General features: G+C 62.4%; 1 protein-coding gene across 1 annotated transcript; it reads left to right on the top strand.

Moving 5' to 3' along the window:
- Positions 1-5,866: 5,866 nt before the first annotated feature.
- BTBD2 (BTB domain containing 2) lies at positions 5,867-24,809 on the top strand (the record flags this gene model as incomplete). Its single annotated transcript, XM_058728520.1, is given in 11 exon segments — positions 5,867-6,073; positions 6,075-6,344; positions 6,346-6,371; positions 16,071-16,190; positions 19,296-19,452; positions 20,681-20,786; positions 20,875-21,072; positions 22,906-23,098; positions 23,220-23,307; positions 23,476-23,622; positions 23,846-24,809. Coding segments are annotated over 11 exon segments (1,674 nt in total), but the record flags the coding sequence as incomplete, so codon positions are not given.
- Between the last annotated feature and the right edge of the window lie 27 nt (positions 24,810-24,836).

Raw genomic sequence — 24,836 nt, forward strand, 5'->3', positions numbered from 1 at the left:
TTCCCATACTGAAGTTAACGTAATAGAATCTCCTATTTTCTGACTTGAATAAGCTTCAACTCTTCCCCCCCCCCCCCCCAACTAGGAACTATCCACACGGCACAGTGCTACATATAATTAATTATTCCAGGGAGATGTCTATTTAGATTTACAATAGGATCAACAAGAGAGTGCCATACAGTTTTTCTGCAGGCGCAAAGGCTAAGCAAAGGCCCTGTGGACACTTCCCAACACCATGGATACAGTAGATTATGGGGAGCACAGAGGTTCAGAGGAGACCGCAAGTTTCAAATTTTTTCCGCAATGGAACAAGAAAAAACGTGTAGAGAAAGTAAGAGCACAAATATATATGTATAATGCCACTGTCAACAACATAACTTTTCAGAGACCGCTTCCACCCAGGCCGGCTAGCTGAACTTTGACAAAGTGAGCAGGGTGGAAAGGTGAAAGAGGTTCCTGGTTTTCTCACCAAAGGGATGACGCAGATTAGCAGCAGGATCGCTCGGCGTCCTGTTTGCCTGGAGGTCGCCAAACACCCAGGATCTGCAAAGCCGAAGGAGCCGCCAAGGCTCCCGGCAAATCTCAAAACCTCTCCGGCCTAGAAGAGGTTCCAGGCACCTCTGGAACCGTCTGGAACACGCGGACAGCCTGGATGGCTGCTTTCCACGCAGCTGGCCAGGCAGGTGTCCCTTGGGCTAAAAAAAACTCTGAAACTCACAGCAGACTGAATCTCTCTGGATGTCACCTCAAGCACTGGCGGTACTGTCCCAGCTGACTTCCAGAAGCTAACCCTGTCGCTCCTGGTTCCGGGAGGAGCAAGGACATGGGGGATACAGAAGAAACACGGGTAAGAGAAGAATCATGTAAAAAAAGAAACAGTAAAGGCAACATCTGATGTGCCATCAGCCCCACCAACACGATCAGGAACGGAAAGACCCCACTGCAAGGACCAGGCCGGCCCCACCCCGCCCCCAAACCAGTGCCCCAACAGCGATTCCGACTAGACCGGCGACAGACCGTGCGGTGGCGTGGCGGGGCGGACGGCGCATGCGCAGTTCTTGCAACACGCGAGGCCGCGCAGACGACTTTGGGGCCTGTGGTTCCCGCCACCGCAGGTAAACCTGGCTCCCGCAGAGCCTCGGGGACACCTCCTTGTCCTTGCCTTCGGAGCCTGAGCCCCAAATGGTGAAAAATAATGTTATTTCCCCCCCACCAACATTTGATTTTGAAAATGTGCAAACATCTAGCAAAGTTGGAATAATTACGCCACCTCTCGGTAATCTCTGCACCCAGTGTGGGGCTCAAACTCACGAATCTGAGATCAAAAGTTGCACCTCCAGCCAGCCAGGCACCCCTGAATTTTTTTCCTTTGAAGTAAAATGTACACACAATGACTTTCATAAATCTTAAGTGTACATTTGCTGAGTTTTAAATAGATTTTTTAAATATTTACTTATTTTTGAAAGAAAGAGAGACAGAGCATGAGCAGGGGAGGGGCAGAGAGAGGGAGACACAGAATCCGAAGCAAGCTCCAGGCTCTGAGTTGTCAGCACAGAGCCCGACGCGGGGCTCGAGCTCACAGTCCGTGAGATCATGACCTGAGCTGAAGTCGGACGCCCAACCGGCTGAGCCCCCCAGGCACCCCCACATTTGCTGAGTTCTAACAAAGGCACACCTCAATGGGAATGGAGCCTCTATTAAAATAGAGAGCCTTCGGTTCACCCTGTGGCGGGCCAAAGAGCAGCCCCCAGACATGTCGTGTCCTAATTCCTAGATATTTACCTCACATGGCAAAAGGGACCTTGCAGACGGGATTATGTTAAGGACCCCGCCATGGGGGTGACCCTGGATTCCCCCAGAGGGCCCAATGACGGGACAAGCGTCCTATAAAAGGGGGTGTTGGAGTCAGAGCTGTGACAGTGGAGGTCACAGTGAGGCAATCACAAACCCATGGGTAGCGTGGCCTCTGGAAGCTGAAAAAGGCAGGAATAGATTCTCCCTTGGAGCCTCCAGAAGGAGCCAGCCCTGCCCCCATGTTGGAGGTCCCTGGGTGGATGTGATGCTGGCGGACCTGTGAGCTGGATCCCGGCATCTGGAGGCTCCACCCCCCTCCCCTGTCCAGGGAAAGTGGTCCCCCTTGCTTCCTGGCATTGAAGCTGCCCAAGGACACAGCCTGGAGACAGGGAGGTGGTGTTGAGCCGTCTGGATGGTCTGTGCCCGAGCCTCTACATAGGCTTTAAGATTCTGGCAGGTGGGTGCAGAGCACGCTCGTTTTACAGGGCGCTGGACAAGCCTTGTAAGGAAGGTCCCTTGCTCATGAAGCCTGCCGTCTCCAGTCTGGAACACTCTGCCCCCTCCGTCAGTTCCTCCTTGGGCAGCGCGCACAGGCGCCCGTTGGCAAACCAACACCTTCATTTCAGCCCCTGCGACCGCGTCGGGCTCCCCACCTCCAGAAGTGGGGTCCTGTGATACCGGGTTGGTCTGAAGGCCTCGCTAGGAAACGCGTGACACCCATTGGCCAGGGCTGGTCACGTGCCCCCTTCCCTGACCCAATCAGCTGGCGAGGCATTCACAGCCACCGCAACAGCGCCCGCGATCTTAGACGTTCGTTTCCCAGCGGCGGTATTTCAGGTGCTGCGGCCGTTACCCTTAGGGTCTGTGCATGTATTTGATGTTGGCAGATAAAGTGAATATGAAATTACCCAAGTTACAACCAGGATCTTCAGATACTTACCATGGTTCGCCAAATGATAAAAGAAAAAGGTAACATTATATTTGGGGGGAGGGGCTAAAAGTTTAGGGAGGCGTTCGAGCAGCGTCTTCAAATGTTTTCTGCAAAGGGTTTTTGCCCGCCACCTGGTCTCCGTGGCAAATACCCCACTTTGCCCTGGAAGCCGGGAAGCGGGCATAGATAACATGCAAATAAATGGGCATGACTGTGTGCCAATAAAACTTTATTTACAGCAGGTGGCCGGCGGCGTCTAGCGCCCAGGCAGGCCATATCTGCTGAGGACAGTTGCTGCAGAGTATTGCGAGAGCTAAGTTGGAAATAGCAGTATGAGCTCACACTCTCCAAAGTTTATCATTTCTACCTGATCACCGAAGTAGCCACGAAGCAGTTTTCCACCAAAACTAGTGTGCAGTAATTCAATGTCCACAATACCCAAAATGCAGTCACGAGACCCCCTTCCCCCCCCCCCCCCCCAAATGTAGTCACACATAACTCTTTTCCACCCCAGGGAACGAGGGATCTCTGGAGAATAGTTGGTTTTGTGTCTGGGGGCAGGGAAGGTGGGCCTGGACTATGTCGTTGCTAGAAGGGAAGGAGGCTTCTCCAAATTCTAAGGGGTGTGGAGGGCACACAGGGGCCCACATAGAGGTATCCTTCATAAACAATGATTCCAATCAATTAAAACTACCTGAATCTGAATGCCATGAATCCATAATTATCTTCAAAAGGGAAGAGTAAGGATTTTCATTCCTTATCGCCTCACTAGTACTGTATCCAGGGCTGATTTATTTGGATGAATCACCATTCAGCATCCTCACAAAAAGCCTGGGAACCTGGTATCCCCTTACCACCTGAGACAGATTCAGGGTGATCCCAATTATACAGAAAGATTCTACTCTTGGTAAAACACAAAGCAAAACAAAAGGCAAGGAAAAAAAAAGGCCAATAAAGAAATGCACTAAAGTGTTACCACTGTTACTCTTTTTGGATAGTAATGTTCTTTTCTGTGTTTTTCTGGCATTTCCAAGGTCCCTCCTTTATTTTTATTTTATTTTATTTATTTTTAAAGATTTTACTTTTTTTTAAATTTTTTTATTTTTTTTATTTTTTAAAAAATTTTTAACGTTATTTATTTATTTATTTATTTATTTATTTATTTATTTTTGAGACAGGGAGAGACAGAGCATGAACAGGGGAGGGTCAGAGAGAGGGAGACACAGAATCTGAAACAGGTTCCAGGCTCTGAGCTGTCAGCACAGAGCCCGATGCGGGGCTCGAACCCATGAACCGTGAGATCATGACCTGAGCGGAAGTCCGCCGCTTAACCGACTGAGCCACCCAGGCGCCCCTAAAGATTTTACTTTTAAGTAGCCTCCACACCAAACACGGGACTCAAACTCACAACCCCGGGATCAATAGTCACATGCTCCGCCAACTGAACCAGCCAGGCGCCCCTCCTTTTTTTTTTTTCATACATTTTTAGTTATTTTTTTTAAACATTTTCTTAACGTTTATTTTTATTTTTGAGAGAGAGAGAGAGAGGAGACAGAGCATGAGCAGGGGAAGGGCAGAGAGAGGAGACACAGAATCCGAAGCAGGCTCCAGGCTCTGAGCTGTCAGCACAGAGCCTGACGTGGGGCTCGAACCCATGAACCGTGAGATCATGACCTGAGACGAAGTCGGACGCTTAACCGGCTGAGGCGCCCCCATACATGCCTTTTAGAATGAAAAACAGATTTCCAGGATTGGGATGCTTTTGCCCATGGTTATAACATTGCATGATTTGGCCTTGGGTAAATTTTTCATCCTAAAAGAACAGAGGCAGTGAGCTCAAAAGGTGGCATTTTTTTGAAATCCAGTGGGCAAGGCTGCCGATGGGAGCACATTTTGCGGTGGGTTGGAAGGTGTGGAGCTACAGGATGCCAGTGGCCTGGCCTCCCCAGAGGGAGAGGTGGTCCCCAGGGCGAGGGGATTGGCTGTCAATGCCGGGAAGCCCCTGAAGGGCTTGAGGCAAAGGCTCCAAGACACCAGATTAAGTCTGGAAGAGACTGGGTTCTAAAGAGTAAAGAAGGGTAAGTCGTTGAAGCAGGGGACGGTGCAAATGAACACGTGGGTCCCTTGTTCCAGAATGATCACACATCTCAAGATGGTGACAGCAGAGTATTACATCAAGCATGGGGCCCTGGGTGAGCCCTCGGGCTGCAGGCCAGGAAGGTGACCGGGGTGGGGATCCAGGAACAAGGGCGCATTCAAGGTCTGCTCTGCTTTGGAGGTGAAGAGCTCATGGAGTTCGGGGGCAGAGCCTGGACGCTGAGGGGGGCTGCCTTTCCTGTGGGTCTCCTAGGTGTCACTGGGCCGTGAACCCCCAAGAAAAATCCCTCCGCCATGGGAATGACCAGCCCTGAGACCCGGCGTGGGGGGTGGGGGTCTCCCAGTCGCTTATTAGGTGCTGAATTGTCGCGGATGTTATGGAAGTGGGTCTTGAAGCCCTGCGAACAGATGAGGGGCCGCGAGAGGGCCTCGCGCCCACCAGTGGGGCTGCTGGCCCTGACCTCTCTACCCAGCTTCCCGGCCACCTTGACCAGGCTCAGGACCTGGAAGAGGCTCACCCTGGCTTCTTCATCTAGACCCCTGGTCACTGGTCAGCAGCCTTCCCTCCAGGAACCCCTCCCCCAGGCTGAAGCTCTGGGTTTTGACCCCTGCCCCAGGTCGCCCAAGGACTTCCCGGTGTCCCTCTTCAGGGCACCGGGGCAGTCTGACACTCTGGGTGTGGTTAGCAGTTTGGGGGTTCCAGTCCAGTCCGCACTGCCTATCAGGTACCCGGGTTCTTTCTTCCTCCCCTTCCGCCCCCCTCCATCCATCCCCGCTCCCCCTCGGCCCACAGCTCCCTCCTTCTCCTCCTCCTCCCTTCCCTCCTTCCTCCTCCTCCCGCCCGCCCCCTCCTCTCCCATCTCCCCGCCTTCGCCTCCCCCTCCACTCCCCTCCCCTCCCCCATCCCTCCTCCACCCGCCCCGCCTTCCTCTCCCCCTCCCCTCCCCGCTCCCTGCTCACCCCTCCCCTTTCCTCCCTCTCCCTTCCGGGCTCCCCGCCCCTCCCCTCCCGTCTCCTCCCCTCCCGGCTCCCCGCCCTCCCTCCCCCTCCCCTCCGGACTCCCCGCCCTCCTCCCGCCCGCCCCGCCCCGCCCCGCGGCCGCCGCACCGACAAGATGGCGGCGGGTGGAGCGGCGGGCGCGCGTCGTGCCCGGCCGGGGGTCGGCCCGGGTGCGGGGGGCGGCCCCGGCCCAGCGCCAACGCCGCCGCCGCCCCCGGCAACGCGGCCGCCGCCGCCGCCGCCGCCGCCGCGCCGCCGCCGCCGCCCGGCCTCCGCCGCCCCGGCCCCCGCCGCCCCCGGGCCGCCCCCCGCTCCGGGACCGGGACCGGGACCCGGGTCGGGGCCGGGCGCGCAGGCCGCGGCGGGCGGGGAGCGGGCGGCCGAGGAGCCGGGGGCGGCGGCGCTGCTGCGCGAGCCCGTCTACAACTGGCAGGCCACCAAGCCCACGCTGAAGGAGCGCTTCGCCTTCCTCTTCAACAACGAGGTGCTCTGCGACGTGCACTTCCTGGTGGGCAAGGGGCTCGGGCGCGCAGCGCATCCCCGCGCACAGGTGGGCCCCGCCGTCCTCGGGCCCCGGGCCCCGCCGCCCCCACGGGCCCCGCCACCCCCGGGCCCCCGCCACCCCAGGACCCAACCGCTCCAGGGACCGACCGTCCTCCGGACCCTCCTGCGCCCTGCCACCCCCCAGGTCCCCCTGGGACCCGCTTTGCCAGAGCCCCGTGACCCTGCCGGGCCCCCATCTACCCTTCAGCCATCTGATGCTAGCTGCACCCTGGCCCTGGGACGCCCACCTCTCCACTCCCAGCAGAGGCTCCTGGCTTTAGGATGCCGGACCCTGCCACCCAGGCCAGGATCTCCAGGCACCGCCACCCAGCCACCCCCACCAGCCTCCGGCCACCTCTAGGCCCTCGGTCCTGCCCCAGTGACCTCCTGCGCCTAATGTCCCGTGCTTCCCCTGTGGTGACCCCCAGGCCCCCGCCAGACTCCTGCCTCCTGAACCCACATAAGCCCCTCAGTGACACCCCAGTCCCCCGGCCTCTCTGAAAAGGGACATTGTTGACCTGTGCTTCAGCCAGTCTCCAGGACCCAGCCCCAGACCCCCGGGCAGGGCGGGCTGAAGCCAGACTCCCAGTCCACTGCCGCGTTCCTGACTCTGCTCCTGACTCTGCTCCCCAGGGACGGGGCTCGCTGATGGGGGAGGGGGTGTGTGTGACATCAGAGGAGGGGGGCCGGGGGCGTTCTTGTACTCGCCTGGAGTGTTCCCCAGCCTGCTGCGAGGGGTTCTCCCTGCCTTTCTGGCCTGTGGCCTTTATTTAACCTGTGCCTTCGAGATTTTTCTTTCCGGCTTTTTCCTGGTTATTTATGTACAACTGGACGTTCAGGCCTGTGGTTGGGTCCCCCAGGACCTCCCGTGCTCCTCCCTCCCCTGTGTGCGAGCAGCTCTCTCCAGAGTCGCCGACATGGGCCTCACCCCACCCAAGCTTGGAGTAGGGGCCTGGTCTGTGGGCTGCCCACGAGCCCCCACCCCCTCCCCCTCCCCCCGCCCCCAGGCGTCCCTGAGGCCCGTCATGCTCCTACCTACTGGTCAGCCAGGCCTGGTGTCCTTCACCACCTTCGGGGAGCAGAATAAGTAAGGCGAGGCTGCACAAGCCCCCACCTGCCTGACCCAAGCCCTTTGGGGACCGGGTCGGGTGGATGTGGCTGGAAACCCCACGGGCAGGTGGGGGGGCACCCTCAGGGGGAGCCAGGGCCCCCAGGCACCAGTAGACCTTAGCGCCTGCCCTCGGCCTGTCCTCCTGTCCTGGATTGAGCGTCGTGAAGCAGGGCTGAGGCAGTGGGCGTGGGGGCCCCCAGAGGCGTGAAGGGTGTGGCCCCGCAGGGGCTCCGGAGAAAGTGGGAGGGCAGCCAGTGTCCCAGGCCTGGAGCGAGGGGTGTGGGTAGGAAATGGTCGGAGAGTAAGGTCAGCTGGGCGTGGTCTCTAGTGAGACTTAATGAGAACCAGAGACCCGGGGTCTGGGGGTGGTGACAGGAATCGGTACCTGAGCCGCTGTGCTGAGCAGGGCGAGGGGAGGGGGCCGTCTGGAGTCCAGGTGGGCACCTCGGGAGCCGCAGCAGGGGCAGGGGCACCGTGGGCCTGAGTGACCGCATCTGCTTTGAAGGGTGGACCGGCTGGGGGTGGAGGCCGCAGGCGCTTGGCGGGAGGGTAGAAATGGGAGGCAGAGGGTTCGGCTTCCCTTGGGAGGAGGTGCCTCTCCCTGGTGCGGTGGGGGGCCGCGGCTGTGGCCCCCCAGACCCTGGCTCCAGCATCCCAGAGAAGGGCAGGTGTGGCAGGGATGTACGTGGACGGTTGATGCACTTGGCAGAGAGCCGGCCAGAGGCCACATGTGGGTCTGGGGGGTCTGGGGTTTGTGGCTCGCAGGGGTTGAGTGATGCGGGGGGGTGGGGGGGGATGGTGGCCTAGGGGTGCCGTGTGGATGGGGAGGAGGGGTGGTGCTGAGGAAGGGCTGCAGGGAGCCACCCTGAAAGGGGTCTGGGCACGGAGGGTACGTGCCTACATGCTGACCTTTGCCCCCACACCCGCCCGCCCCACTGGCCTGTGGCTCTTCCCCCCCCCCCACCCACCCCCCCCCCCTGCCCCGCCAGCGGCCTGGCTCCCTGGCTCACCTTGCTGGTCCCTGCAGGTGTCATTTGTCACCTGGGCCCCGCAGACTCCCTGGCCGCGTGTTTGACGTCCAGAGGGGGTCTGGGTCAGGCCGATGGCATTTGTCCCCATTGTCCTGGCGGTAATGCCCCGCGGTTGGTCGTCACCGTAGAAGGTTCTGCCTTTGGGTTGTTATTTCCTACACGTTGGTGACGTTTTCCCTGCAGCGACCAGGTGGGTGCTGCCCCGGGTGACCCTGGGCTTCCTGTGCCTCAGTTTCCTCACCGGTGAACTGGGATTGACCGCTCAGATGCCTCCATCCCAGGACCTCTGGGAGGATCGACTCAGTGACCCAAGCAAGTGCTTATGACAGTGGTCCAGGGCGAGCTTCAGTAGAGGCGGGGACGTAATCCGGAGCTTGAAAGACGCGGGGGGCCGCGTTGCCACGCCGCTCCTGGGGGCTGCACTCGGGACTTGCTTGTAAAGAAGTGAGTGGAAAGCGGACGAGGGTAACCTGACCGTGGAGAAACCCAGCAGACCCCCACCTTAGCCAGGGGTCAAGGTCACCTTCTGAGAGATGTTGAGTGGCTGCGGGTCCCCTGATAGGATGGGACCAGAAGGGCCCCTCACCTCCAGGTGTAGGTGTGTCCCCCGTCCTAGCCTGTGATACCTATGAGCGTGACCTTACGTGGAAAAAGTCTTTGTAGGTATGATTAAGTTAAGGGTCTGGGATGAGCTCATCCTGGATTCTCTGCGGGGGGGGGGGGGGGGGGGGGGGGGGGGGGGCGGGGGGGGCTCTAAACCAATGACAAGGGTCTTCCATAAGAGACCCAGAGGGGAAGCCACATGATGAGCACGGGGGGCAGGCACTGGAGGGACGAGGCCAAGGAATGCCTGGAGCCCCCAGAGCTGGGAGAGGAAGGAAGGACCCTTCCCTGGAGCCCCCCAGAGGAGGAGGTCCACACCTTGACCTGGGAGGGCTCCGAGCCTCCGGGCCTGGAGAGGATGAAATCTTGTTTAGACTTGCCCCGCCCTGGGAAACCAGACTGACCTGCAGGAAAACAACCCCACAAACCCACATCGGGACACACCGCGGGCCAGCTGGCGGCTCGTCCTGGAGGCTCTCGAGGTCGTGAGAGCTGTCACAGCCTAGCAGAGCCCCAAGGGGGTGACCGAATGCTACCTGGGGCCCTGGGTGGCGTCCCGGGGCAGGGAGAGGATGTGGTGGCACGGGAGCCGCGTCTGGGGTTCGGGCCACAAAACGGCGTGGGGGAGGGGCTCTCACGGACCTCGAGAAAGGCGCCTCGGTGTGGCCCCGCCAGGGCCCGGGTGCGGGGAGCGGCACGGGCCAGGGCTCAGAGTGGCCGTGGGCTCTGGGCGCAGGCTGACCTGGGGCGGGGGACACGAGTGCTTGACCGGCCCTGGCCCCTCGTCCCGTCGCAAGGCTCTGGGCAGCCCTCAGCCTGCACTGCTTTTTTCCGTCCCTTTTCCTTCTAATCTGATGCCCGGCGCCTCCATCGTGGCTGCTGGCGGCTTGTGTGAGCAGGCGTTAGCTTCTCTCCTTCTCTGCTGCACCCCAAACCCCGGGAGCAGGCCGGGCACACCGGGTGCTCGGTGACTCTGTGGCACCCCGGCCGGCCTGAATCAAGTGTCTGCGTTCTCTTGCTGGGCTGGCTCCGAGGAAACACTGAGTCCTCTTCGGGGTGGGTGTTGGGTGGGCCTGTGGGTGTTGGGTGGACCCCACAAAACCAGCACCTGAGAGGTTGTTTGTGTTCTCTCTCTTTAACATTTTATTTATTTTTGAGAAAGAGAGAGAGACACAGAATCCGAAGCAGGTTCCGGGCTCCGAGCCGTCAGCGCCGAGCCCGATGCGGGGCTCGGACCCCACGAACCGTGAGATCGTGACCTGAGCCCAAGTCAGAGGCTCAGCCCCGACTGAGCCCCCCAGGCGCCCCTCAGATGTCTTTATTCCTTCAGCCTGGAAAGTGCAGCACCGCGGAGAAGCCTGGCGGGTGGAACAGCCCGTCTGGGGTTTCTCATTTCATTGGTGTGTTTGTGTTCTCCGTGTGACAGCACAGCTTCTGATGACTGTGGCTTTCTGTTTGAGAACCTCCAGGACCCTTGTTCCCAATTTTCTTCTCTGTCGAGGACTTTCAGCCGGTCTCACGGTTACCCCTCCAGTACCGATCACCCTCCCGTCCCGCCCTCCCCCTTCCCTCAAACTGTCATTGAAACGTGGTGCTGGCAGAGGACATCCCTTTCCCCGCGGGACGGCCGCTCTAGCACAGCATCAGCAAGCGAAGGTAAATGGCCAGAAGCGGACGATTTCTTCAGGCCGCACAGTCCGTCTCACTTCCTGAATTCTGTCTTAGCAGCACGGAAGTGCTGTAGACAACGCGAGTGAATGATCATGGATGCGTTCCAATTAAAACTTTATTTGCAAAAGCACGCGGTTGGCCAGTTTGCCGGCCCCCAGGCATCCCGTGGTCCCCTTGTGACCTTTAGGGTCTGTTTGTCAAGTAAGTGCTCAAGGGATTTATTGGGGGGGTGGGGGTTGGTCCCCCCACCGATACCTAGGCTGGGGAGAACGGGCAGAGGTTAGCACACAGATATCTGGGGGGCACGGTCTTCCTCTATTTGTTTAGGGCATTTATGTTCTTAGGGCAGGCTTTGTAGCTTTCTTCATATAGTTTTCTCACACATTTATTGCTGATTTTTGCTCCTGTATTTTTTTTCCTCTGTTGTGAGTAATCTTTAAACAAATTTTTTTTTAAGTTTATTTATCTTTGAGAGAGAGACCTACACAGTGAGCAGCGGGGAGGCCGAGAGAGAGGGAGAGAGAATCCCAAGCAAGGCAGGCTCTGCGACGTCAGCACGGAGCCCGATGTGGGGCTCGAACTCACAACCGTGAAGACCATGACCTGAGGTGAAACCAAGAGTTGGGCACTCAACCCATTGAGCCACCCCAGGCGCCCCGAATCTTTATCTGATTTTAATTTCGATTTAAATAGCCCTGTGTGGGGGCCCCTGGGTGGCTCAGTCTTGGTGAAGCGTCCCACTTCGGCTTGGGTCATGATCTCACGGTTTGTGGCTTCAGGCCCCGCATCGGGCTCTGTGCTGACGGCTCAGAGCCTGGACCCTGCTTCGGATTCTGTGTCTCCCTCTCCCTCTGCCCCTCCCCAACTTGTGCGCGCCCGTGCGTGCTCTCTCTCTCTTTCTCCATCTCTCTCAAAAATCAGTAAAATGTAGGGGCGCCTGGGTGGCGCAGTCGGTTAAGCGTCCGACTTCAGCCAGGTCACGATCTTGCGGTCTGTGAGTTCGAGCCCCGCGTTGGGCTCTGGGCTGATGGCTCGGAGCCTGTTTCTGATTCTGTGTCTCCCTCTCTCTGACCCTCCCCCGCTCATGCTCTGTCTCTCTCTGTCCCAAAAATAAATAAAAAACGTTGAAAAAAAAAATTAAAAAAAAAAAAAAAAATCAGTAAAATGTAAAAAAGAAAAAAAATTTAAATAGCCCTGCGTGGCCAGGAGCAACCACATTGGACAGTGCAGTCCTAGAATTTTCAAATTCGAAAACCATGTCGTGGGCAGATTATTTCTCTCCGTCCCTCCTATTTGTGCTGCTTAATGCTTTTCTTTCTTTCTTTTTTTTTTTTTTAATTTTTTTTTTCAATGTTTTTTATTTATTTTTGGGACAGAGAGAGACAGAGCATGAACGGGGGAGGGGCAGAGAGAGAGGGAGACACAGAGTCGGAAACAGGCTCCAGGCTCCGAGCCATCGGCCCAGAGCCCGACGCGGGGCTCGAACTCACGGACCGCGAGATCGTGACCTGGCTGAAGTCGGACGCTTAACCGACTGCGCCACCCAGGCGCCCCCTTAATGCTTTTCTTAGTGCATTTCTGGCCACGGGGCATCGCCCCCTGACGGGGGTGGAAGCAAGCCACCTTTGTGCTCTGTGGGACAGCTTCGCTGAAGTTCCTCTCTGTTCCCTGCCTGCTGAGAGGTGTCCTGAGGTGTGGGTGCGGGGCGTTACTGGAGTCTGGTCTGTTTGACCTGACGGCTGTCTGTGCAGATGTGCAAGCCTTGGGCCCTGGCGGCCGCCACCCCCGAGGTCCCCCCCGCCCCCACCCGGAACGCCAGGCCTCCCCGTATTTAGCCCGTTGTCTGTGTCATCCACGGTATCCTTCCTTATTGTGTGCGAGCGGCCCCCGCACGCTCCAGCCCGTGTTGTTCAAGGTCAGCTACAGCTGTCTTCTTTTTATTGGCAAGTAATTCACGCGATTGCTGAATTCAGTGGTACGAACGGACCTCCGTCTGTCCCTTTGCCAGCCGGTGGGTGTATGGGCTCTGTCTGGTTTTTTCACTGTCACGAATCATGCTGTGTGAACGCTGGTGTGCAAATCCGGTCCTGTGGTCTTGGGTCAGCACCTCGGAGCGGACTGTTGGGATTCTAGGGTAACTCAGGTGACATTTTCAGAAAGTGCCGGACTGTTTTCCGACGAGGCCGCGGCATCTGCGCCCAGCCGTGCTCGGGGGCGTCTCCGTTTTCTGGGAGAGTCTGCCTGCGGTCGCTGTCACTTCCGGCGTGATTGGGAGGGGTCCCCCGTGAAGCCGTCTGGGGACAGGCTTTGCCGTGGGGTGAGATCGTGTTCCTTACGTTCCTGAACGATGTGCCCACCCTTGCTCCTGATTTTGGTACCTCGCGGCCCTCCCGTTTCCAGTGGTTTCTCTGCACCCCCTGCCATCCCCATGCCCGATTTCACGAGGTGTCCTGTTCCCACCTTGGCTGTTCCCTTCTCTCCGTGGGTTTGGTTTACTCTCCATTTTCTGGACTCCTGATGCGGAAGCTCGCCTCGCGGATTCCTGGGCCCTTAATAGATGCGCGACGCGTCCTTCGAGCCGCGACCCTCAGGTCGCCCTGTCGCGCTGTGGTCTCCTTTGCAGCCAAGATCTTTCCTCGCTTCCTCGTGTTCCTTCGTGTTCCTTCTCGGACCCGTGGCTGCTCCCAGGTGGGTTCATTTGCAAGCATTTGGGGATCTCTCAGACTTCCTCTGGTTGCGGCTTGGTAATCGAACTCGGCTGTGTTTGGAGACCACGCTCTGGCCGATGCCGGCGCTGCCCGGCGCACCTGTTGGCCCCGAAGGACATCCCACGTGTGCAGGCAGGGTCCCCGGAAGGTCAGTTGGTTCCTGCTGGCGGCCGGGGGCGGCCGGGCTCCGTGTCCTGGGCTGTGTGCGGCCGTGGCCTCTGCTCCGGCCCCGTCCCTGCCCCTGCCGCGTGTGTGCATATACAGCGGTGATGTGCGCCCTCCCGGTGGCCGTGAGCGCTGTCCCCGAGGGACGCCGTGGGGCTGGGCAGACACCCCGTGTCTCCTCCGCTTTGCCCGCTGGCTGCCGGGCGGAGGGCTGAGGATCCGCCCCGGAAACGGTGGCTACTCCGCGTCTGCCGTGTGGCCGTTTTCTGCGCTTCATGGGCTGGAGTCCTGATGGGGGGGGGGGGGGGCTGGCGCGCCTTGTCCCTCCCGCGGCCCCTCACCCGCTCACTCGGTTCAGTCCCCACGGACCCCCGGCCGGTGCTCTGTCCTGCGGGTTCCCGTGCAGTGAGCACGGTGTCCCGTGGCTGCTCTCATCCCCAGCTCGGCCGCGAGCTCGCTGGGCGGGCGTCGCATCCGCGTTTCCCCGGCACGTTGGGAGCAGCTCTTTCCTTCTGGCCCCGCAAGATACCCCGAGCCCGTCGGGTCCCCCACCCCCCCCCCCCCACCCCGGCCCCGGAATCCGCCGTTTCTCCAAGGAGCCTGGACCCTCTGTGGCTGTGGGATTTGGACACCAAGCTCCGGGCTCTGGGTGTCCCCTCGCTGCTGGGCCGTCCTTGATCGGAGCCCCGTGTTCGTTTCTGTGGTTTGATGCCCACCTCTACATCTCAGACTCCTTGCCCGCTGGCGGGGATGCCCGGGGTGCGTGAGGTCTGTGCCCGTCCACCCCGTGTCGGGTGGCTCGGCCCTGACGCGCCGGGTACAGTCAGCAGCCTCTTCTGTGTTTGGATCCGTTTTCCAGCAGGAGATTGAGTTGCTTCTGGGAAGGCACCTTATCTAGGGACCGTGTGCGGGAGGACAGCGGGGCCTGGGGACCTGCCGCGGTGGCGTGAGAACCCAGGGCCTCCGAAGACGTGGGCGAGGCTGGCCACGGCAGGGACAGGAGCTGCCCGGTGCGGCCGGAACCTACAGCTCGGGGGTGCGAGAGCCACACGGGGTCTCCTGCCCCAGCTCCGGGGCTAGGCGTCCGAGGTCACTGCGTCAGCAGGGCTGCGCTCCCTCCGGAGGCCCTGGAGGGCCCTCCCTGCCTCCTCCAGCTCCTGGGGTCCAGGCGTCCCCTCCAGTCTCTGCCTCTGTCCTCACGTGTCCTTTCCCTGTGTCCGTGTCCAAATTCCCCTTTTGCAGAGACACCAGCATGGGGTTAGGGCCACCCTCCATGCCCTCGCCCGAACCAGTCACATTCTACAAGGACTGTTCCCAAGCGAGGTCCCGTTCTGCCTTTCCGGGCGGACGGGATTTTTGGGGGACGCTGTTCGCCCCACTGCACTCGGGTTCCCGTCCGTCTCGGGTCTGGTCCTCGGATGGGATCCAGCCGCCGTGCCGCACTGTGGCCCAAACGAGGGCCGGAGACGCCGAGGGAGGGGGAGGGAGGGGCCGGGGGAAGGGGTGCTCTGCCCGTCAAGGGTGGGGGGCTGCTCAGCTTGGGGCAGGCGGAGGCTGGGGAGCAGGACGTGGGGGCTGGCTACGCCCCGCCTGCAGATGTGTGCCGACCCGGAGGGCTCTGAGCCGGGGTGGCCGCTCGGAGCCCTGTGTTTGTCCCCACGTGGACCCGGGAGTGGGTGGGTGTCCCGGGGACGGTGCCTGGGCCACGTGGGGTGGGCCCCGGAGGCCGTGCGTGGACAGCACAAAGCACAGGGCGGGCGGCGCCTCCTTGAGCTCGGCCGGCCACCGCGGAGGCCCCCCCACGTCGTGGTCCAGCCGGAGGGTCCCCGGCTGGCTTGGGGGGCTCTGAGTGGCCACACCGCACGCGACAGAGCCCGCAGGCCTCCTCGCGGCCACCGCCTCCCGAGGCTGCCCCGGGGACTCGGCCCCGCTCAGGTGCCCCTGCCAAGCCTTCCCTGACCCTCGCTCCTGTCGCGGCCTTGGGTTCTTCCTGCCCCACAGTCAGGCTGTCCCTGCACTTCTGTGTCTGCCCCACTGCAGGATGGCCGGGACCCTCGTGCCCACGACGTGAGCGCGGGATGCGCGTGCAGAGCGAGGGGGTGGACGGACGCGCGGACGGGGCTGCAGGGGCATGAGGCCATCCTGCCGTGGGGCCGGTGACCTCACTCGTCCTCCCCAGTGTTACCACTGAACCTGAGCAGCCTTGCTCCACAGTGCGGCCTTCTAGAGCCCTCTGCCGGCAGGACCTGCTGGGCCGGGGTCTGCCGGGGTGCTAGCCGGGGTCGCTCCCGCAGCATCTCCTATGGGGACCGCCCCCGCCCCCCCCCCCCCCGGCCCCCGGCGACAGCCCCCGGGCTCAGTGACAGGATCAGTCAGGGCCACGTGGAGGGTAACCTCGGTCTTCTCTGACACGTCAGGTTCGTGCTGGCCGTGGGCAGTGCTGTCTTCGACGCCATGTTCAACGGGGGGATGGCCACCACGTCCACGGAGATCGAGCTGCCCGACGTGGAGCCCGCCGCCTTCCTGGCCCTGCTCAAGTAAGACTTTCTAGATCTTTCACACTGTGGGGTGGGACGGACCAGCCTGACGTTCTAGAAAGTACACAGAGTTCAGGAAGAAGGTACAGAGACCCCCAGGGACAGCACCTCCGGAGCCCCTGAAGTGAGGGGTGGGCTCTGGGGGCCCCCACCCCATTTTCACTTTCGCAGACTTCTCATTGAGATGTGATTCGCACACCGTACGGTTCACCCGTTTACAGTGTGCTGTTGAGCGCTCTGCGGGCATTCGCGGGGGTCGTGTGCCCCTCACCACTGCCTCATTCTACCTTCTCATCGCCCCAAAGAGCAGCCCCGTCCCCGTCGGCCGTCACCCCCTCCCCCGGCCCCCACGAGCCCCCTTCCCGTCCGTGGATGGATCTGTTCTGGACGTTTCACACACGCGGACTCACACCCCGCGTGGCCTCCCGTGTCGGGTTCCCTCCCTGAGCGTCGCGTGTTGAGGCCACGTTGCCGTGCGCGTGAGTCCCCGTTTTCATCCTTTGGAGTCGACACGAGTTTTGGAGGAAGTAAGACGTTGCAAGAATGTTAAATGCCACCTCTAGCTTTTCCTTTTTTGAGCCTCAGAATTTCTCAAGTACTTGAAATAAACACGGTGGGTGCCCAGCGTGGGGGCCGCAGGCAGCTGGCAGCCAGAGGCCACAGGTGAGGCCTGGCCGCTGGCTCTCCCGAGCTTCCAGACTGTTCTCCTTGCTCAGCCGAGCACAGTTCTCTTGCTTCCAGAAGCGCTGGGTGTGAATCACAGTGGGTAACTTTAAGGATTACCCCCAACAGTTAAAACATCTCTGTAAAAGCAGTTTATTTTTTCTCTATTATCATGATAAAGAGGGCAGAGGTCGCAAGAGAGAGAGGAAGGGAGGGAGGGAAAGGGAAAAAAAGAAAGTTCCAGAAGAGCATAAAGGACAGAACAGACCTGCCTCCCATCTGCCGTGCCCGAGGCCATGTGCTTCCTGGCTGTGCCCCCCAGCTGGTGTCCCTGCACCCCCCCTGCCCCCTGGGGAGAATTTTGTTCTGGTTGGTTCCGTCTGTGGATGCCCCTTAGTCCTTGACGCTGACGTGGTTGGTCCTGTGCGCTGCCCCCAGCGTCTTCCCGGTGACGGAGCGCTTTTGGGAACAATCTCACGGCTGCGTCTCTGTGTAGCTTCTCAGACCGCTAAGGCCAGGGGCGGCTGACTGCCCGTTTGGGGCCAGACGGGCTCCGTCACCACCGCTCACACTGCCGCGGTTCCCGGAAAAGCAGACACGGCCTATTCGTAAGCTGTGGGTGGGGCTGCGTGCCGATAAAACTTTATCGACAAAAACAGGTGACAAAACCATAAGCTATCACTTCGTACCCACCAGGGCACCTAGTATTAAAAAAACCAAAAGCCAGAAAAGCCAAAGGAAAGTAACAACAATTAGGAAGTGAAGACATCGGGGCCCTCGTGGCCTCCGCGGAAACAGTGTGGAGGCCCCTCACAAGGCGTAAACGTAGAGTCACCCTGTGACCCGGCTGTTCCACTCCCGGATGTCTGTGCGGGTAACTGGAAGCCGGGGCGCGGACGGACGCTTGCACCCCGGTGTCACAGCAGCAGCGTCCGTGAAAGGTGGACACACAGTGTCTGCTGGCATGTAACAAACACGGGGTGTCCATTCACCCCCGGAGGATGACCCAGCCTCAGGGAGGAAGGACGTCCCGCCGCCTGCTGCCGCGTGGACAGACCCGGAGGTCGCTGTGCGCAGTGACAGGAGCCGGACACAGAAGGACGCGTCCCGCACGACCCCACTCACAGGGGGTCCCCGGAGGAGTCCCGTCTACAGGGACAGAGAGCGGACGGTGGGAGCCAGGGGTGGGGAGTCCGTGCTTCGTGGGGGCAGGGTCTCAGTCTGGGGAGATGGAAGGTTCTGGAGGCGGATGGCGGGGGCGGGTGCAGGACAGTGTGAGTGTGCCCGATGCTGCTGAAGTGTATGCGTAGAAATGCTTATGATGGTTTAATTAAAGTATTTTTTTAAGTTTATTTAATCTCTACACCCCATGTGGGGCTCGAACTCACGACCCCAAGGTCAAGATTTGCGTGTTCTGGCTGAGCCAGCCAGGCGCCCCTGCCCTGTGTTGTATTTTATTGTAATGAATAGAAGAAAAGTGATAGCCGTGAGAAAACACACACACACACACACACACACACACACACACACACACCAGCAGGGGACAGGTTTAGATTGAAGTCTGGTGACATGCGGGTTCCGGCTACAATCTCCCTGCTCTGTCTCTCCCGCCGTCCCCCCCGACCTCCCCGGGCTTGAGTCAGTTTTGCTGGGCTGCCACCAAGAGGGTGGACACTGTCATAACTGGTGTGTGAAAGGCTCAGCTGTCTCCTGGCACCGATCCTGGCTGTCCCCCCCCACCCCCACCCCTGCACTGCTGACTTCGGGGTTGGGTCCCGGGTCCTGTGGGGGGTCCGGCAGCATCCCTGGTCTCCTCAGGTCCAGGGTCTCCCGGACCCCACAGGATCATAGCTGTTGATACGTGGGGCTGCGTTTGGCTTCTGGCACATTCGGGGGGGGGGGGGGCGCTACGAGGGCAGGCACACCCTTCCAGGTGTTTGCCCTTGTGGCTGCGTCCTGAACCCCCTGCCAGCTCTGCACGAGGCTCCTGGTACCTCCACTGCCTCGTTGTTTTTCAGTTGAGCCCAAGTTCACACCGCGGGAGGGGCGGTCATAGTGTGGAGTGTCTGGTTCAGGCCGGCGTTTCTGGTCCTCTGCTCGCCCAGAACTCGCTGAGCTCTGCAGCCCGGCCTGCCGTCCAGGCCCGGAGGTGTGGCAGGCTCTCCCCAGGGCAGATCCCATGCAGGTGCCTCTGGGGGAGTCTTGGTGGCCCTGGTGCCCCCGCACGGGGGTGTCACCGGGAAGGAAGCCGGTCGCTGCACGGCCCCGCGTTCTGGTGTCCGAGTGCGGGTGGCTTAGCCTCTGGCCGGTTTCGAGGCAGATGGTCTTTGCCGGGTCACGTCGGTAGGCTACAGAGCGAAAGACACGGGCTCTGGTCTGGAAGGTTCCTCGGGCCGGGCTGGTGGGGCGGGGTCTGAGCGAGCGACCCCGTCTGTCTTCCAGGTTTCTCTACTCGGATGAGGTTCAGATCGGGCCCGAGACAGTCATGACCACGCTGTACACCGCCAAGAAGTACGCGGTGCCGGCGCTCGAGGCCCACTGCGTGGAGTTCCTGAAGAAGAACCTGCGGGCCGACAACGCGTTCATGCTGCTGACGCAGGTGCGCGGGGGCGGGGCCGGGCCCCGGGGGCGGCTGGGGAGGGCAGGGGAGGGCAGGGGAGGGCAGTGCGACCCGGCGGGGTGCTCGTGCTCCAGAGAGGGTGCGGGTGCGCTGGGGCCGGGCAAAGGCGGGGGGGGGGGGGGGGGGGGGGACCAGGTGAGGATGAAGGGATGGGGAGATGGGTGAGGACGCGGGGGCGGGGCCAGGCCGAGGGCGCGCGAGGCTACGGGCGCGGCCGCGCCGCCCACAGAGGGCGCAGGTGTGCTGCGGGGAGGGCAGGTGAGGGCGCTGGGACCCGGTGAGGACGCGGGTGGGAGGACGCCGGGACGCGGCGGAGACTAAGGTGCGCGAGGTGGGGGAGGCGGCGGAGACGAGGGTTTGGGGGGGCGCCGGGGGCGGGCGAGAACGCGGGCGGGCTGGGCGAAGGCGCAGGGTTGGGGGCCCGGGGAGGAGGTGCGCGCGGACTTGGGTTGAGGAGGAAGGTGTGGGGGAGGGGAAGGGCCAGGCGCGAGCACGCAGGTGCGGATAGGTTGCGGGGGTGGGGGGGGGTGTTGGTGGAGGGGCAAGGGCGAGGACCTGAGATGGGGATGGATCCCTGAATTTTTGGTGTCCCTTAAATTTTGCTCTCCCCCCCCCCCCCCCCATCCTGACCTGGTGCCCTCGCAGGCCCTTCACGGGCGGGCACCTGGCACTTGTTGACTGAAGATTTTCCGCCCGCGTTTTTCCCTTTTCCAGGGGGCCGGGCGTGGCCAGGTGGGGCTGGTCAGGCCCAGAGCGGCTGCGCAGGGGCTGGCGGTGGGGGCGGTCCCTGTCCCTGGGGGTCCCGGACCCCTCACTGAGTTGCCCTGGCAGGCTGGAGCTGGGCCCGCGGGGCTCAGAGCTGCGGCCACGCCGGCCCCAGGCTGTGGGGGTCGTGCTGGGTGGAAGGGGCCGGAATCTTCTGGGCTCCTGGTCCCCCCACCCTTTGGGCAGGTTCCCGACGGCGCGGTCTCCGACGGCGCGGTCTCCGGTGCTGGGAAGTGCGCGGGCCGTTCAGGGCCCCTTCCCCCTCCCCGACCCGCAGGGGCGTGTCCTGTCCACCCACCTCGCGACTCTGGGAGACTGCGACAGGGTCAGAGCGGCAGCCGACAGGGTCAGGGCAGCCGACAGGGTCAGAGCGGCAGCCGGGTCGGGGTGGGGGGGGGGGGGGCGTGCCTCCCACCGCGGCTGACGCGCTCCCTCTTTCCAGGCACGACTCTTCGACGAGCCGCAGCTGGCCAGCCTGTGCCTGGAGAACATCGACAAGAACACGGCCGACGCCATCACCGCCGAGGGCTTCACGGACATCGACCTGGGTGAGGGCGCCGGCCTGGGTAGGGGCGCGGGGCAGGAGCGCGGCCGCGAGGGGGAGGGGCATCCGCGCTGAGCCGGCCCCTCCCACAGACACGCTGGTGGCCGTGCTGGAGCGGGACACGCTGGGCATCCGGGAGGTGCGCCTGTTCAACGCGGTCGTGCGCTGGGCCGAGGCGGAGTGCCAGCGGCAGCAGCTGCAGGTGACGCCCGAGAACAAGCGCCAGGTGCTGGGCAAGGCGCTCGCGCTCATCCGCTTCCCGCTCATGACCATCGAGGAGTTCGCTGCAGGTAACTGTCAGGGGGCGGGGGCCGCTCGGCGGGAGCCTGAGCCCCGGGGACCCCAGGTGTGACCCGCCCCGAGAGCTGGACGGCGAGGGTCCACGCGTGAGGACGGAAGGCCCCGCGGATGCCGCCAGATCGGCGCCTGGGTTCCCTTCCTTCTGCGTCGCGTGTCTGCGTCTGCGCGCTGGCCCCCCCCCCCCCCCCCCCCCCCCCGGGGCTGGGGCGGGCGTCCTAGGGGCCGGGCATCAGCACCCTTGACAAGCCTGTGGGGGGTGCGGTGGGGGGGGGGGGGGCTGAGCCCCCGGCAGACGCGGGGGCAGCCGGCCGTGCCTCCTGTCCCGTGTGGCCGTGGCTCCCGCGGCGGTGCCTGACCTCGAGCCAGCCCTCCCCTGCGGGGCTGGAGGGTCCTGGGTGAGGCCACGTCACCGCCGGTGGCCTGGCCGGTGCACCCCCGTCCCCGGTTAGGGCTGTTTGGGACCGTGTAGCAGGAGTCTCTTGTCTGTGCTCCCTGGGACAGATTTACCCCCGAGATTAGCTCTCTTTGATCCGAAATTTGGATGCGACAGGGTCCCCTGCGTCACGTCTGTTCGTCCATAGTGTTGTCAGTGCTGGGGGGAGGCTCTGTGTTCCGGGATCGCTTGCTCATCACTTAGTGCCTCCCGTGTGCCAGGCGACTGTGGTGGCCTGGCCACTTCCGACCGGGGCTGGGTCGTTCTCCAGGATGGACGGGGGGGGGGGCTGTCACTGGGGCCAGGAGCACCCCGGTCACGAGGGTCCCAGATGTTACCTAGACGTGGCTCAGGGGGCCAGGCTCCAGGCTGCACCGTCCCATCCTAAGACCCCTCCCTGTGTGAACCTAGCTGGACCCCTCCCCCGCCACCAGACTGGTGCCCCCAGCACTCTCCTGGAGGCCCCCCTGCCCACCTGGCAGCCAAACCCAGTGGGGTCCCAGGCCCCCGTGACCCGGCCCACCCCCTCACCCTGGGAGGGGAGTGTTTGCTGCTTCCTGCCGCCACCCCCCTGTGCGGGCTCCCTCCTGTGTCCACCTCCCCCCCCCCCCCCCCAGGCTGAGGTAGCCCAGTCCTGGCCCCTGCTCTGCCCAAATCGTGGGGAAGGACACTGTGTCCTCTTGGATTGAGCCGGGCTTTCCTGTTCCGTTCCTCCGTGATGGGTGTTCCTTGTCACTCAGCATGTTTTAGAGAAGTGTCCTGCTTCTCGGGTACCCCTAAATACAAGAGACCTAGAGGGAAGTCTGAAAAAACCCTCCGAAGACCGCCCCCCAGCTAAGTGTGCCCCAGCCGCGGCCTCCTGTAGCTCCTTCTGCGTTTTCTGTGCAGAGATTAAAAAGCCCTGGTTACCGTTCTGTCTCCCAGTTGTATCCTCCTTACTCACGTAGAGGCCCCGGGGCCAGGGCACAGGAGCGGGGGGCCGAGCAGCACTGGGGCAGCCTGCAGAAACCGGCTCAGAGCTGAAGGATTCTCGTGAGCCTGCGGGGGGGGGGGGGGGGTCGAGGGGAGTCCCCCCACGCCGCCTGTCCTCCTCGGCTTCCACCTCCTGGAGCCCCTCCGGCTCGGGGCCTGTCAGGGAAGTCACGCCCTGGCAGCGGGCGGCCCCACGTGCGCAGGGCAGGGGTGGCTGCGCGCCAGGTGGGCAACCTGGGCGGTGGGGTTGCTGAGTGAGGCCGTGAATCGGACTCCCTCCCCCCTCCCCCACGCAGGGAGGGGCCATCCCCCCCCCCCCCCCCCCGCATCTTCACCCTGGTGCCCTTGGAGGCTCACCGCCACCCACCCTGCCTGCCCGTCCTAGCCGCAGCCCGACCTCCGCCCCCTGTGCCCGCAGGGCCCGCGCAGTCGGGCATCCTCGTGGACCGCGAGGCGGTCAGCCTCTTCCTGCACTTCACCGTCAACCCCAAGCCGCGCGTCGACTTCATCGACCGGCCTCGCTGCTGCCTCCGCGGGAAGGAGTGCAGCATCAACCGCTTCCAGCAGGTGGAGAGCCGCTGGGGCTACAGCGGCACGAGCGACCGCATCAGGTGGGGCCAGGCGCGGCCGGGTCCCCGCGGCACCGGGTGGGGCGCCCCCTGCGGCCGCTCTCGCGGGAGCGGCCAAGGCGGCCGGCCCGGCGGCTCAGCATCCCCTGTGTCCGCGGCTCAGGTTCTCGGTCAACAAGCGCATCTTCGTGGTTGGCTTCGGGCTGTACGGCTCCATCCACGGGCCCACCGATTACCAAGTGAACATCCAGGTGCCCGCCCCGCCCCCGTCGCCTCCGCGCGGGTCCCAGGCTGGACTCCTCGCGCGGCCCCCCCCCCCCCGGCCCCCGTCGGCCTCTGAGGGGCCCCGGGGGTGGGGGTGGGGAGCCCTGGTGAGCAGCGCCGGCTCCTGCCCCCCCCCTCCCCCCCCGCCCCCGCAGATCATCCACACGGACAGCAACACCGTCCTGGGCCAGAACGACACGGGTTTCAGCTGTGATGGCTCCGCCAGCACCTTCCGGGTCATGTTCAAGGAGCCGGTGGAAATGCTGCCCAACGTCAACTACACAGCCTGCGCCACGCTCAAGGTGAGCCCTGGGCCTGTCCGGGATCCGCCTCTAGTGGGTACAGGTATAGGGCGCCTGTGCGGTGTGTCGCTGTGGGGGTGTCTGCCGTGCCGGCCCTCCCCCACAGCACAGACACCCTGGGGAGGGGCTCTGCTGCCCCCCACCCCTCCTCACCCTGGGCCCCCCCCAGCCCCCACCCTCCTGGGGCCCTGGGTGCCTGACCGCAGGGACTGTTCCCACCCAGGGCCCAGACTCCCACTATGGCACCAAGGGCCTGCGCAAGGTGACCCACGAGTCGCCCACGACGGGGGCCAAGACGTGCTTCACCTTCTGCTACGCGGCGGGGAACAACAACGGCACGTCCGTGGAGGACGGCCAGATCCCCGAGGTCATCTTCTACACCTAGGCCGCCCGGTCCCCGAAGCCACCTGATGCAAGTAGGCCGCCCCCACCCCGTACCGCGCCCCCTGCCACGTTTCTGGGCGTCAGGAGAGGGTCTTCACTCCCTGCTCGGGGGAGCCGGGCAGGGGCTGTGATGCGGTCCTGTGGGGGGGTGGGCAGGGCTGGCCCGGACCCGCCCTGAGCCAAGTGTCCCCCCGGGGCCTTGGACGTGGGGGGGTCCCACACGCCGTCCCTGCAGCTCAGGGCCACCTGACCGACCGCCTGACCACAGGATTCAAATAGGATTGCGTCTCATGTTTGTTCTAACCGCACATAGCAATGCATCTTGGGTCCCCATTTCTCTGGTAGGAGGCAGCGTGTGGCGTCCTGGTCTATTCACTGGGGATGCTTGGGCCGCCCTGACCCTGGCCCCCAGCACGCTGGCCCAGCCCCCCTCGAGGTCCCACAGGCTGGCTTTCTGCCAGGCCCTGGCCCGCCCAGAGAAGGGCCCCTGCAGCTGCGGGCACGAACTCCCGACCTGATCTGCCCAGAGGGGCAAATGGTGCGGGGCCTGCCTTGGTGGCCGCGACCCCGGCTGGCCCCGCCCCCTGTACATACCGAAGCCCCGCCCCACCCAGCCTCTGAGTGAGCTCTAGGTCCAGAGGTGCTGGAGGGCGGAGCCCCTCCCCTAAGTCCCCAGTCCTTCCCCCACCGCGTTTTCACCCCAGTGATCCCTTCTGGAAACTGTCCTCCCCAAGCCATGAAAGGTGTGCCCTCCTCACACCAGACCCCCAAATGATTTTTTTAAATAAAGGAAAGAAACGAAACCATCCTGACCTGCGTGCTTCTTCCGG

The sequence above is a fragment of the Neofelis nebulosa genome, chromosome 4, assembly GCF_028018385.1.
Source record: "Neofelis nebulosa isolate mNeoNeb1 chromosome 4, mNeoNeb1.pri, whole genome shotgun sequence".
In the NCBI taxonomy this organism is placed as follows: Eukaryota; Metazoa; Chordata; class Mammalia; order Carnivora; family Felidae; genus Neofelis; species Neofelis nebulosa.